Source organism: Cariama cristata, unplaced genomic scaffold, assembly GCF_000690535.1.
Source record: "Cariama cristata isolate BGI_N322 unplaced genomic scaffold, ASM69053v1 scaffold1919, whole genome shotgun sequence".
Lineage (NCBI taxonomy): Eukaryota > Metazoa > Chordata > Aves > Cariamiformes > Cariamidae > Cariama > Cariama cristata.
Genome location: NW_009635015.1, coordinates 1 through 14,716, shown reverse-complemented (window position 1 = coordinate 14,716; position 14,716 = coordinate 1). Strand labels below are relative to the sequence as shown.

General features: G+C 38.4%; 1 protein-coding gene across 1 annotated transcript; it reads left to right on the top strand.

The window, feature by feature from the left end:
* Positions 1–202: 202 nt before the first annotated feature.
* LOC104167167 (rho guanine nucleotide exchange factor 10-like) lies at positions 203–14,579 on the top strand (the record flags this gene model as incomplete). Its single annotated transcript, XM_009707343.1, has 4 exons — positions 203–289; positions 1,887–2,110; positions 3,423–3,580; positions 14,437–14,579. Coding segments are annotated over 4 exons (612 nt in total), but the record flags the coding sequence as incomplete, so codon positions are not given.
* Between the last annotated feature and the right edge of the window lie 137 nt (positions 14,580–14,716).

The window sequence follows — 14,716 nt, the reverse complement described above, 5'->3', positions numbered from 1 at the left end:
TAATATCTGTAAGAGTAGGTAAGGAATGTGTCGGGAGTAACACACGTGCAGCTGACGGCAAGCTGGATGGACTAAACTGACTTCTTGCCTTTTGTGATATTCTTTGATATCCTTAAATGCTTTAGTTAATTACAGACTAAATTAGGCAGAAACAGGCATATCTTTTTAATAGGGTAACTGCTTTCGTTTCTTTGGTTTGAAGATTGAATGTGCTGCTTATAATCCTGAACCGTACCTCTCTGGAGAAACGGAGTCAGATTCCTGTGCCATGGAACATGGTTTTCTTTGGGTAAGTGTGATCTCTAAAAGCTAAAATGGGGGTTGTCTCCTGTTTCTCTGCATCGCTTTTTTGTGACTCTCAGCAACATATGGATCTGAAATGAATTTTGGATTGTTTTTTTCTTTTTTCTTTTTTTTTTTTATTTTATTCGTTTGTTTTAAGATGGACTTCTATAAAGGATAGCTAGTAATTTTGTCCATGTGATCTCGCTGTTCTCTGTGGGGTGTCACTTGTGTGCATGTGATTTGTTAGTGCGGCACAGAACGAATTCCAAAGTGCTGAGCACATTCAGAAGTGACTTATGTGCTAATTTATAATGAGGGCTGCTAAAACCCATATGAGCTCGCACTGTCCTATTGTCTGTTTTCATATTTTTAAAATGTTTTAGCCATAAATAATCTGTTTAAGTCTGTACATAGGAAAAAAAACAAACACTATTTTGGCATATTGTTATGACCCCAAATATGCAGATATTCCAGCAGACAAAGTGAGACAGCCAATACTTAGGAAAAAAAAACCACAAATCAAAACAAACAAACAAACGAACCCAAATCAAACAAACAAACCCAAAAAACCCAGCTAATGATTTCAGCAGCTTTTCTTGTTACTACAATACTGAAATTTTCAGGGAACCCTGAGAATTAGAAGTAGAAGTTAGAAATAGTTTACGTCAGTGGTTTTTTTCAAGGTGACCTGTATAATTTCTTTTTGTCTTCACTATTTGTAAACAGTTATCACAAATATATGCTGATAAAATCTTTCTACTGCCACAAAATGTTCTTTCTTTTTTTCTTTGCAATGTTTTTTCTTTTCATATAAACATAAAGAGCTACTATATAAAAACACGTACTGCTGCTTGGGCAGACTTTTCTTTTTACTCTTCCTAGAGCCGTAAAATGTACAGATTTAGCAATATTGGTGATACTTAGGACTTCTCCCTGATTCAGAACTGTATCAGCAAGTTTGCAAAAGGGATTATATTAAGAATCCCTCTTTCTGTTGGACACAGCATTTATTTGTAGACCTGTTACTGTGCGAAGGACAGGCCTTATGTATTTTAAGAGAATCTGAGGTAACTTAGAACACTGTCTCCCTGATTCAGAACTGTATCAGCAAGTTTGCAAAAGGGATTATATTAAGAATCCCTCTTTCTGTTGGACACAGCATTTATTTGTAGACCTGTTACTGTGCGAAGGACAGGCCTTATCTGTATTATGTATTTTAAGAGAATCTGAGGTAACAGAACACTGGTTATGAAAATAATATATTACACAGGTACATACTGTAGTTGCATTACATTATGTATATACGTATGAGTCAGACATCAGAGTAGGCCATAATATTCCTCCTTTCAAAAAAGAAAGAACTGCTTTTGTCACTATACGGGGGAAATTTGTGCATATAATGTTTTGAAATCTCTTGTATTTGTGCTGAATTATTTTCTTGTTTATGTCTTAATTCATGGAGACTCATATTCACGCATATAACTTGAGATGCACTCTTCGATTAACATTCCAGTCGTTGCTCCTTCTTAATGCTGATCTTCCTGGAGACCGATATCAGTCTTGGTCTTTTTTTTTCCCTTTCTTTCCTCTTTCCAATTCAGATTGGCAGTTGTACTAATCAGATGGGCCAGATTGCAATAGTCTCATTTCAAAGCTCCAGCCCGAAGGTTATTGAGTGCTTCAATGTGGAATCACGGATTCTCTGCATGGTCTACATACCAGAGGAGGAGAAACTGAAAGAGCAAAATAAGGCTCTCGACTCTGAAAATGTTTTTGCAAAAGCTTCTAATGTGCCTACTATTTGCCTTGGCATGGAAGAAGGAAGGTGATTCTCATTTTTAATGTCCTGTATATGATTTATTCATTAAGTTTACTATTCTATAGCAAAATTGTGTGAGATACTTCCAAAAAAAAATTTTCTTTTTTAAAAAGTATCCATGTGATGTCCCAGTGACCTCAATTTATCCTTTCTACCTAAATCAAGAAAAAAATATCCACTGTACATCATTTTAAAATACACTTTGTAGTATTTGAAATTAAAATACTGCATATTGTTGAAAGAGGATTAATTCGTCATACATCATGTCTGAAAAACATAAACATTATTTTTGCAATGTTACAACATAACAAAAACATAAACATTACTTTTGCAGTGTTATGCTGTAACAAAAACATAAATATTACCTTTGCAGTGTTACAACATAACAAAAACATAAATAGTACTTTTGCAATGTTGCAACATAGCCTTTAGGCATTGGAAAATTATCAGAATGACAAAAGTGTTAATGAGGAACCAATTAACCTTCTAACACTGTGATATTGTGCAGAATTTGTCATGCGAATAAATAATATTGCTGCGTACTATTGACATGAATTATTTTGCTTCATTTGAACTGATGACCTTACTGAGTCATCACTTGATTTACATTGGAGAACAACGCTATATTTTCTAAACTTATAGGCCAGCAAGCAAACAGATCTTGTTATAGCTAGTGAGGGCATAATTATGTAACTACATGTGATTTTTTTTTTTTAAGGTATTTCTAACGGTTATAAGTGAAGGAGAACAAAATTCTCCAAGGAAACTGCTATGTTTCCAGAAAGTCCAACACCTAATTGTACTGATTATCTTTACTTGTGAAGTACAATTAATTCCAGATGTAACTATCCAATATTCCTAACATACCCATGGTAATAATCGGTAGAAATGGTGGGACTTTTAAGTGTAATTCCTGTCTGGTAATGAGCTTTTCTTCTCTTTTCCCTAGTTCTCCAAGTAATACTTAATCCTTTTTTTTTTTTTTAAACTGGTAGAAAGTTTTGGATAGGCTCATAGTAAGGACTTTGAGTAGAATTTTTATTATGTCTCTTTGTTGACTAATGTTGCTCCAGACAAGATAATATCAAAAGTGTTGTCATATGTCAATGTTAATTAATTGCAAATTGTTTACATAGACATTTTGGTGGGTTGAGATACCCCTTTCCATACTCATCTTCCTATGAATGGAGGGAGAAAATCTACACTCCCCCCCCCCCCCCCAATATTTTATTCTAAACTTTTTATCCATATTCTAATAAGAACTAAATAAAACATAGTTTCACTGTTTGTTTTTTTTTTTTCTTGCATCTTTTTATAGCATTTCTATTTACAAAAGTTGCCAAGGCTCAAAGAAAATTAGACTTCAGCACTTCTTCACTCCTGAAAAATCAACTGTTATGAGCTTAACATATATGTCTCAGTACTTGTTTGCTGGCTTGGTGAATGGAAACATCTCAATCTACACAAAAGCAGAAGGTAATCTAGTGATATGATTTGATAACATCCTGAGGAACTCACATGTCAGTATATTTTGGCAGAAGTAATTTTCCATGATTATATTTTCCGAAAATTCTCTGTAAAATTGCTGAACTAAGGTTATACACTTTTCAATACTTCTGAAAAGACTTGTTTTCTCTTTTTGAAGGATAGTAGACACTTTGATACTGTTCCCACTTTCCACCATACAATACATATGAAAACTGATTTGTGTCCCTTAGCTTAAACCCTAAGGTCTTCAGTGTTACAGTGTTACAAGACTGCAGTAGTTTATGTGATAACAGGCAGTATACTGTATTTTACACAGCACAATGCTAATTGCACTCAACTGTCCAGTATTGGTGTTTATGAAAGACAAAAATTCCCTAATGGTAGAGATTTTTCTGTGCATCTCATTTGAAATGGCAACTCCATTTTTACTGGACACATAGGAGAAGACTTTCCTATTTGTGCAGCTCATGTATTTCGCAGTAGGGCTTCTTTTTCCATTAGCATCACAGTTGGTGTTTTGTAACCAGCTAAGTAATTGGCAAAAATAATTTGAGTAAAGGAGAATCCCAGGCAATACTTCTGAACCAGAATTGTTGTCTTCAGAGCTGGTTCAGATGCTTGTCCGTGTACTTCCAGTACATCTCACTAACTTCCCTGCGGTACTGCATACATATAGAGTTAATTCAGTTCAAAATCAGCGAGGCTTTACTCAGAGTTTGAAACCTGAGTTTTTAAGTGAGCTGTTAGCAGAGAGACACCTAACCTTGCAAAGTGCAGAGCCAGCAGAGATCTGGTGTCCCTTATTAGTGTGAGCTGCATAACGATGGTCGTCACACTTCTCTAAAAAAGTGGGCGCTGTAAACAGCGCAGTTGCATTTGTGCGGCACTATACCTTGGCTACTAAATCCTGCCAGTCTCTAACTGAGGAGCCAAGCTTAGTCTCTTGAATCTTGGAACAAATTATATGTCTAGTGTTAGATCATATAAAGACTTAGTTTGGGAAAGGTAACAGGATACAATTTTTTTTTTTTTCCAAGCAATAAAGCATCTGAAAAAAGTGTTGGGAAAGAGATTTCCTTTTACAATCTTCAACCCAGTGGATTTCCTGTTGAGCTGTCATCTCTGATCTGAAGCCAGACATTAGATTTCAGTCCCCTTTTTTTTTTACAACTGAATAGCAATTTTTTCTTTGTTCTGGAGGCACAGGAGTGAGGCCTTGATCGAGGTCTCATAACATCATTTTTGATGTTTCAGTTTCTGTATGTACCTGGGTGGGGTAGTAAAGTGCATCTGTTGTCTTCTCTGAAAGGGATCGGGGTATTTAAGTTGTTTTAAGACTGTAGTTGCTATGACTCAACTTCTTCCAGAAAAGACCACTTCAAAACCACAAGTGGCATCCTTGGCTGTATGGGTAAGAAAGGATGCAAGGGCTGCATATCTGCAGAGGATGTTAAGGACGGGGCAGAGCTGTTAACCAGCCTGAATTACGTTATGAGCTGGAGGTTATGTTGTAGTGACCAGAATCATAGCATCCCCTGTTTATCTTCCTCTGAAGACACCAGTTTTCTGCAGCTAGATATTCATAGAGCCTGTCGCAGCCTGTGTCAGGATCGCTGGAGCTCTGAGATGGGAGATAGGCATTCATGTTTTTCTGACTCATCTTGTAGTCCCTTTCCTTACAGTTTGGTCTCTGTGTGTGTCGTTTCAGTTCTCCATGCCTCATGAAAGTTGTGTGAATCAACTGCTCCCATGTTAGCATCCGTATTCCTTGTAGTTGGCTGCTGTGGTCGTGTGAGGAGGTCAGCCCTGGAGGGGTGTTTTTATGAGCACTGACCTATTTTACCAAACAAAGGAATCCAAGTGGTGAAACAGGAGGGAGGGGGAATGCAGCCTCCAAAGAGCTTTATGCAATTTGTCAGGGTCACCTTCTGTTCTACAGAGGGGGTTACTTTCCAGCCATGCACCTCAACTTGGGTTTTGGTCTATCAGCATAAAGGAGATTAAGGAAAAAATCTTAAAAGTGAAGCGATTTAAAAGTGAACCTGAAATATGGTCACTGCATTACAAGGCATCTTGATTTGAAGCCTGAGAAGGACAAATGCTATAGGATGCACAGATAAAGTGGTTGTACAGCTTGTTGTAGGACTCCATGAATGAAAAGGGGTAATCTTTCTTCTAGGATGAAAATCCACCTTGCAGTCTCCAACAGAATTGTAATCCTTGTGTCTTCCTCTCTGGGCAGAAGGTGTAGGAGATCAGTTCAGTCACTGAAGCTCAATGCCTTTATGTATGTAGTCGAAGACCCACGACTTCTGTCATTCGGTTTTCAGTACCCAAATAGCTCTAATTTCTCCCGCTGTTTTCAGATAGCTCAATGCACGTAAATATCCAGCTTGTTTTCAAACAGCAAGCGCTCTCTTCTTTCTTCACAAGAGAACTTTGTCAGATCGACAGTGCTGCAGAAAGTCTTGTCTTGAAGTAATTTAAAATGGAAACTAAGAAGTCTTTATAGTGAACTGAGGAATACATGCCACGTTAGTGGGAGAGCTGAATGTGCACAGTGGATTTCTTCCTGTATGGAGGGTAGTCGTGTTTAACTGACACACCTCTGTATTTGTGTATTTTCACTTATGAGTTAAAAAGTACTTAAGCCTGAATGTATTTGAACGTAAATCAAAGCAAAGTCAATGAGGCGCTGATATTGTAAAATCTCCTCAGTTCTTAAACGTGAGCTAACGTGGTGGTCTGTGAAAATGTCACAGAAAGACTAGGATGTAGGTCAGCTAGTATGTTAATCCTAAAAATAGGAGCCCTGATAATTATCCTCCATAATCCTTTATTTTATGTCAGTGAGAAGACTAATTTGGGGAACCATGAAACAGCTAATGCATTAAATGCTGTTATATATAGGAATGGTAATGATGCAGTTTGTAAAGTTTCTGGCACTTTGTGTGTTGGAAACTTGTTTACAGTGCTATTAACTTTTGCACAGTTATCGGTTTGAAATATTGTGTATTTAGTGTTTGCCTCAGCCTGAGTTATTAGGAATATTTCCAGGCAAAACACTTCTAGATGAGGTTAAGGAAAAAGTACGCTGCATTGTCTTTGTTTAAAAAAACATAACAAAACCCCTTTGTGATGATTGCAGACGCCCCAGCAGATGTGTTTTCGGAGTGATGTAATAGCAAAAAAGGTCAGCGCGTGTTTGACTTCCATTCACAAAAGTATCTTAGGAAAGGGAAATCACAATCTTTATATAATATAGGTGTATTGTTGCTGATATACTGTAGTCAGTTCCAGCTACTTCCTTTCTTCTAGACATTGATATACATTTCCTTTCCATAAAATCCTGTAAAGAGTATGGAGAGAAACAGGAAAAAGAAAATAAAAGCTCAGAATAATTGTGGCAAAGAGTAGAAGAATTAATATATTAGTAGTTTCTGAAAGAGTTTGGTTCAGAGGAGAGAACAGATGCACAAAAAAGACATGCTGCTTTGATTGTAGTGGCTATCTTTTTGGCATGATGGGTACGTATAACCTCTCACTTGGGTGTACAGCACCCACAGCGAGCCCTTGCACACTCACGCCTAGAATTAAATTCACAGTGCCGGGCATGCTCGGTGATCCTTCCCCTCGGCTCAGCACTGGTGAGGCCATGCTTGGAGTGTTGGGTCCGGTTTCTGGGCTCCTCAGTATGAGACACACACGGATATACTGAAGAGTCCAGTGAAGGGCCATGAAGATGATGAGGGGACAGGAGCATCTCTCCTGTGAGGAAAGGCTGAGAGAGCTGGGACTATAGACATTTCTGTGTCTATAAACACCTGAAGGGAGGGTGCAAAGAGGATGGAGCCAGGCTCTTGTCAGTGGTGCCCAGTGACAGGACCAGAGGCAATGGGCACAGACTGAAACCCAGGAGGTTCCCTCTGAACATCAGGAAATGCTTTGTTACTGTGAGCGTGGCCAAGCACTGGCACAGGTTGCCCAGGGAGGTTATGAAGTCTCCTTCCTTGGAGGTACTCAAAAGCCATCTGGACGTGGTCCTGGGCAACTGGCTGTAGGTGACTCTACTTGAGCAGGGGGCTTGGACCAGATGGGCTCCAGAGCTCCCTTCCAACCTCAGCTATTCTGTGACTCTGTGAGTAGAGAAATGTCCAAACAAACCAGTAAGAAATTGAAACAAGGCATTTCTTAATGTCCCCCTACTTCCAGGTGCCCCTGAGCTAGAGAAGTGTCACTTGTGATTCACAGTGCAGAGCTCGCACCTATGATGGGTTTCTTAAGCTGAGGATAAATCATGCCTTTTTTTTTTTAAGATAGGACAGGTGAAATAGGACATGTAATTTCTCATGTAGTATCCTACTGGCTAAGGCACTAGGCTCTCAGCTGAACAGATCTCTATGTATTAAATAATCATTTGATAAAATAATTTCAAGAGTGGCTCAGCTTTATCAAGTGGAAGGGATTGGAAATGCTGCTATTGCCACTCCCCCTGCCTGGGTGGCTAGAGGTCTCCTCTGGAAACCTGAGGAAACTGATGTGAATCTTCTTTTACCAGGGAGAACTGAGCCCGCACACCCATAAGAGGAAGCCTCTTGCATGCTGTATTTTCTAGTCGGTTTTTGCGGAGCCTGTTCCTATAGGTGTACGCTGCTAGGTTCTGGCCCTGAGGTTTACGAAAGGAAGAAAAGCTCAGCCTTGAGGATTACAATTGAATACGAAATGAGAACAACAGCTGAGGCAATTCTGGCCATGCACAGAACAGAAGTTTGCATTCTTCAGATAGAGTTCAGTGGTAAAAACTTATGCAGCTCTGAAGTTGGTCAAGAGTTTTGATAACTTACCTGTCCAAAGAGGCCTCGTGACACTAATTGGTGATCATTTTCAGAGGATTAGTATCAAGGAAAAGAACCAAAACTGAAAGGAAATGTAAGAGTAAGGGGAAACAGTTACAACAGTGAAGGGGTAGCAGGTCACTTCATTAGCAAGATACCTTGATCAATTTAGCAAGATAATTGTGTACTTTGACAAATGCAGGAAAGGAGGAATATGTGGAACCTAAAGCACTGATGTCAAACTTCTGAGCTTGGGTGGATCCATGCACTGCTCCGGCATGTCTGAAGAGTGCGGTTCTGTCATGCGGTTGCCAGGTCACAGAATCCCAGACTGGTTGGGCTTGGAGGGGACCTCTGGAGATCATCCAGTCCAACCCCCCCTGCCAAAGCAGGGTCACCTACAGGAACGTGCCGAGGCAAGTTTTGAATGTCTTCAGAGAAGAAGACCCCACAACCTCGCTGGGCAGCCTGTGCCAGTGCTCGGCCACCCTCGAAGTACAGAAGTTCTTCCTCACTTAAAGTAGATGTGGTGAGAGGTATTGCTGTGAAAAGTAAGGAGTGGTATTAAGGTGTTAGGGAGAGGACTAGAGCAGTGATACTGAAAAAGAAATAAATACTGTTGTCCTGACTGTGTTATCACTGTTAGCAGTGTCACCTAATACTTGTTACCAGAAATGTTGACATTGTTATCAGTCTTATTTGCATATCTCATGCTGGGACTAACTATAATTGTAGGTAGAGCTCTGTCAGCTATTTAGCATGAAGAATTTGTTGCATGGGAAAAAAATGACTATATGCATGTATAGCACAGGACATTCCTAGTTACGCCTTGTTTAGAAGAGCAGACCTGAGTCTCTCAGCTTATTTCCAAGTGATAAGAAATGTGCTAAACTTTTTACTTCTGTAGCTACCATCTTATTCTTCAACAGTGCTGGTTTATGTATCATGTGATGGAAAAAATGTTTGTGCTCCAGTGCACAAATTAACCAGCAACCGCTGTTCCCAGGGCTGCGTTGGCAGCTCAGTTGAAATCATCAATAGTGCTGCTAAGCAAGAGAGGAAGCTACCAACAAAAAAGCATGTTCGGTTCAGCTCGACTGAAAGCGTAAAGGGAGGGAAAACTACTACAAACCTTAAAAAGACTTTCTGAGGAGATAAACTATGTTTTATGAGGTTATCTCATATGATGACTTGAGAGCTTCAATGAATTATAATTATTAAAAATACTAAATATTACTAAATTATTTGTAAGTCAAATAATAAGACAAAACTTGTTTTTATAAATTATAGTAAAATAATATTACTTTCTTTCACTGGGTTTTATGGAAACAAATCACAGAAAGATAAAATAGCCAACATTCTGTCCTATAAAATGAGCATTGTTTTTAAACTTTTCCTGTCTGTTTAAATTTGAATAGAAGGATAACTGATTTTCTAAAATTCATAAAAATTATGAGACTAATAACGAAATGCACTAATAGAAATAGTGTCCTTATGCATTAAAGTCTTAGAAATATTTTATGAGCATAAGATGCCTTACTTTGATGCGGCTAAACAGCCTGATACAAGGATTGCAAGATACTGATCAACATTGGGGTATAAATTATGGCACGTAGCTATTGGAGAAATATAACTTACAGAGGGTATTACAAATAGTGGCATAGCACAGATCTATTATGGAATAGATACAATAGTGCTGAAAAACTGTGTTCTCATGTTTTAAATATTCATCTAATATGCAGATATCAGAAGTTATGACATCTTATTTCTGGAAGCCCCTAGATTTGTTTTTATATTTGACTCTGTTCTCAGATTTTGTAGACTTGACTCATTCCTGCAAATAGCTGTACCTGCAATTCCTATAGATGCCTGTATTCTATTACAGTAAAGTTACAGAGACCGTCAGGTCTTCTGTGCTAGGCATTTGGTGGATCTATAGTAAGAGTCGCTGCCTGCTTTGATGTGGTCAGTTTACAATCCAAGTGAACTACAACTTGCAAATACAGTAATCTTTATGTGTTGTTAATACTTACATGGATATTTCTCACAAACCAGAAGGAAAACGCCTGTCTTCTCCCGCTGTTTCTTTCCCATTTCCACAGGTGTCAGGCTTCCATCTTGTATTTGCTGAGAGTGCAGGTAACTGATTTTTCCACATACATAGCCTCTGGTTACAGGATATATGTACTGCATATTGCATCTCATTCAGTATCTATATGCTTAGCTTATAGATAGAAGACGACTTTGTCTGTGGCTTTTCAGCGTTCTAGATACAAAGATGACCATAAAATCTTCCTAAAACGAAAACAGTGCTTATTTAGAGAACAGAAACAAGGCATCGACTGAACGGAATTTTAAGACAAGCCACACTTCTGTGGGTACTCCTGTAGGTATTTTCCAGCCAGGTCTCCAGGAACTGTGTTATATACATCTCCATTGCTTATTTTTCTTTTGCTCAATTCCTGCCTTTCAGAAAATAGTTTGCTGGGCTCCTTCCACTGGCTTCGTCCTATTGTATGCCTTGAGATTTTGTTGGCAAAAGTTGTATCTCGGCTCCTGTTTCTTGCTTCTTTTCTTTTTTCTTAGGAAAAAATCAATTTATTAAATCAGTAACTAACCAAGGATTTATAACATCAAACAAAACTGTTTCTTATCTTTTGCAAGTGCTGCACCTAATTTTAAATACTTGGATAGTGCCAGTTCTTGGACCTGCTTACATAAGTATGCCTTGAATCTGCAGGTGTTTACACACGTAGAATAGAGATAATACTTCTTTTCACTTAGATTTTAGCAGCAATGAACTTTGGACCAGGCAGATAAAGTGAAATAGCCAATGTCACGCATGAAGTCTGCGCAGGCAGGTATTGAACAGGGTCTGCTGAGATCTGGAGAAAGAGGCAGAGATAATATTATGTTTTCTTAAAAGTGTGATTTTTAAGAGTCTTGAAACAACTTGTGAACTACACACAGACTTGCTAAGTAATTTTCGCTACAGGCGATAAAATTCTTGGTCAGCAAAATGAAGTCGTGATCTTGCTTTTAGCCAGCAGCCTGTGGTTAAAGCCTTGACAGAAGTATGTGGGATTACCAGGCTTAATCCCTTGCCTTGCATGAGAGGATTTGTACCCATGCTTCCAACTCTCAAGAGATTTCCCTGGCTGCCACAAAAGAAGAGGAGAGACACTGACAGTTCTTAATTTCTTCTCCCGGTGCCATTCTACTTTGTATAATTAACTAAGCGTTCACCAAGGCAGGGACCAGAACACAGCTGACCCATCATTTAAATACTGCCCTAATTACCAGGCTAGAGAGTCTCCCCCTGCCCTTTTTTTCCCCTCATTTGCTGCAGCTGCTGTCTGGTCTGGAAGACAGCAATGTTTGCAGGAAGAAATAAAAAAGTACTACAGAATAGCCTTATCACATGGGTAGGGTATCTGGGTAGAGTGACAGCTTTGGATTTGTCCTGGGCTGATATATCAAGTGGGATCGCAGTTTCTTTCCGTGAAGTCATGGTAATGTGAAAGACATCAGCTCTCTATCTCACCTTTTTTATGTGTGCAATCCCACTGAACTCTTAAAGATAACTGGATTGTTAAGTGCTGTGCTAACAGCACCAACAGAAAATGTTTTTGTGACAACTGAGTTTTGATATGCATGTTTGTTGAATCAAATATTCATATAACTGGTAGTATTCATAACATTGGTAATATTGAACTCACCTTCTTACTTTGCAGTAAGTTGTTTCAGAATTACTGTTTTGCAGTTGACATCCATCTGACATCAGTAGTGATTTTCCTTTTCATTCAAAACTATTACAAACGCTAGATAATAATTTTAAATAAGATTTGCTCAAAATTAATCATACGGCTTAATGCTTAGCCATCTGAGTTGCATGGAAGTTGAGGGCATGAAGATCCAGATTAAAAAAAAAAAACACCAAAGAAACTTAGATGCTTGAAGTGAAATTTAAACAAATTTTAAATCTGAATCCACAGTTGAGATTCTGCAAATCCCTATTTACCTGTCACTTCAGTATCAGCTGTGCTTTACCTGTAGATTCATGTATCGCTTGAACGTATTTAAGAGAAAGAGCTGTTGAGTTCCATGAATGGTTTTGTCTGTACATTAATTTGGTGTTCAGTGTGAAAACATAACTACAGAAAAAAGATAGCTTCTTGCTCAGCATATCTGCCCTTCGCCCAAATCCACAGTCTCTATCCTTCAAAGAGACAGTAAGTACATGCTAGAATTAATGCTGGGTTTATTCCTAAAAAGGAAACACGAGTATGCTACGTACTGGATGCTGTTGCAACTTCTGCAGTTGGCCTAACTTGGGCAATGAAAGTCAGGATACACACACGCGTGCGGTTCTGCCCTGCGGTGGTTAAAGCATTTGTAGGATAGGGGCAGCCTCCATTTAAGAATTTAATTTGAGAATAATGTGGTTGCTCACAAATGAAAACTTTCCAGAAGTTTCTTTATTATTGATGGTACCTATGAGTCACCAAGAACAGGGAGTGACTTTGACATTACTGGGAGAGTTTGCAGGCTAATAACTGGAAACAGTCTTCTCACTTGCAAACTAAAATCATGAAAGCGATTTTGATGGCCTGTAACTAAATGTCATTTTTACAAAGATGCTTTCAGAAGAGAGCCCCATCCTGAGAATGACTCAGTGAAGGTTGTATCATGCAGATGGCAGAAGCAATGAGAAGTACTCCGGAGCTGAGGCTTCTCATTGTTGTTGCTGCTGTTATTGGGAAGCAGGAAATTTCATACCCCTTTACCTAAGCGGATAACAAAAGATGCACTTGTTATCAGGGGAGGAAAGGAAGAAAAGTTGTGCTTAAGTGCTTGCCTAAAGATGTGCTTACCTTGGTCTTATCAATCAAAATTTAAGTGGTTACAGAGTTAAAACCGGTGTCAGTAAAGTAGGCAGCTTTTCTGCAGCTTATGCAGGAAGAAGGCTTTAAAGTGAGGAGATGAGGCCTTTTTGATATTTCATCTCAATGTAAAACCAGATACTCTAACAGATTTTTATATTGTTACTAAAGGATAATGGATAGAAATGTGATCTTTGAGACTTCATGTTCAATGAGTGCTTACAATGGAAATAAACTAATGTAAAATTATTAAAATAATTATTATTGACATATTTAGTATGTCAAATTGTATGTATAAAAGACACGGCTACAACTATTCGAAGAAGCCCATGTGGCTAGCTCTTAAATTTGGAGAGAAATAATCTGCTAATCCTTGTTTCAAAAAGATGGCAAGTGACCAGAGCGGTAAGTGGCGGCATGCAGTTTTTATCAGAAGGTCTCTCAATAATTGATCGTGCTACATACACATGCATAATGTAATTTAGATCTGCTAAATGCAGTCCACAGAAAACACTGTGGATTATAGTTAGGGGAAAAAATAGGAAAAGTGAAGATATGGCACAAAATTAAGTTTTCTTTTATTTTTAAACAAAATTTTCTTCTTAAGTGAAGCATCTAGTAGCAGGAAGTCCATCCCATCAACGTGCTCTTAGAGAGTCATCTGAGTTCATTCGAACCTACAGTAAAAATCTTGCTGACTGCTTTTCACGTGAAAGATGATTCTGTCCTAGTTGGAAGTTGATTCATCTTGAAATAACTCGGTTGTGAGCTCCTTCTGAGTTGGAGAAAATTATATCAGCCATGGCTTTCTGACTCTATTTCCTCTGGAAAGGAAAGCAGTTGTATCAACAGCAATGTGGGTTGCCTTGTTGATCAATTAATCCAGATCTATTTGTTAACTGAACAAATTTATGAGTGTTTGGTTTTGTATTTTCTCCTTAATGTTGTATTACCCTTACAAACTTAACCCTGGAAGCTAAAATTAAACATACATAAATCATAGTGTAGCTTGAAGTGGCAACTTGCAGACATTCAGCAGTAGGCTTGAGAGATAGTGTTTTCAAAACTGTTTTAAAACAAAGATTACCATTTTGTGTATAACCTTTCTTCTTCTTTTTTGTTGAAGATGGGACGTGGAACACAGAACCTCAGAAGATAGTTAAATTGGGGGTTCTGCCTGTTAGAAGTCTGCTTGTGATGGAGGAGACCATTTGGGCTGCATGTGGTGGACAAATTTTTATAATCAGCACTGTGACACATTCCATAGAGGTAAATGTTTTTAAAAGCATTGCTCACATACTATGCTACAGGGTCTAAGCGGTGACATTTTAATGTTAAAATCTATTTGAGAAGCTTTATGATTCAGGAAGGTTTTCATGAAATGTGGTTTCAGTTCTGTTAAATCC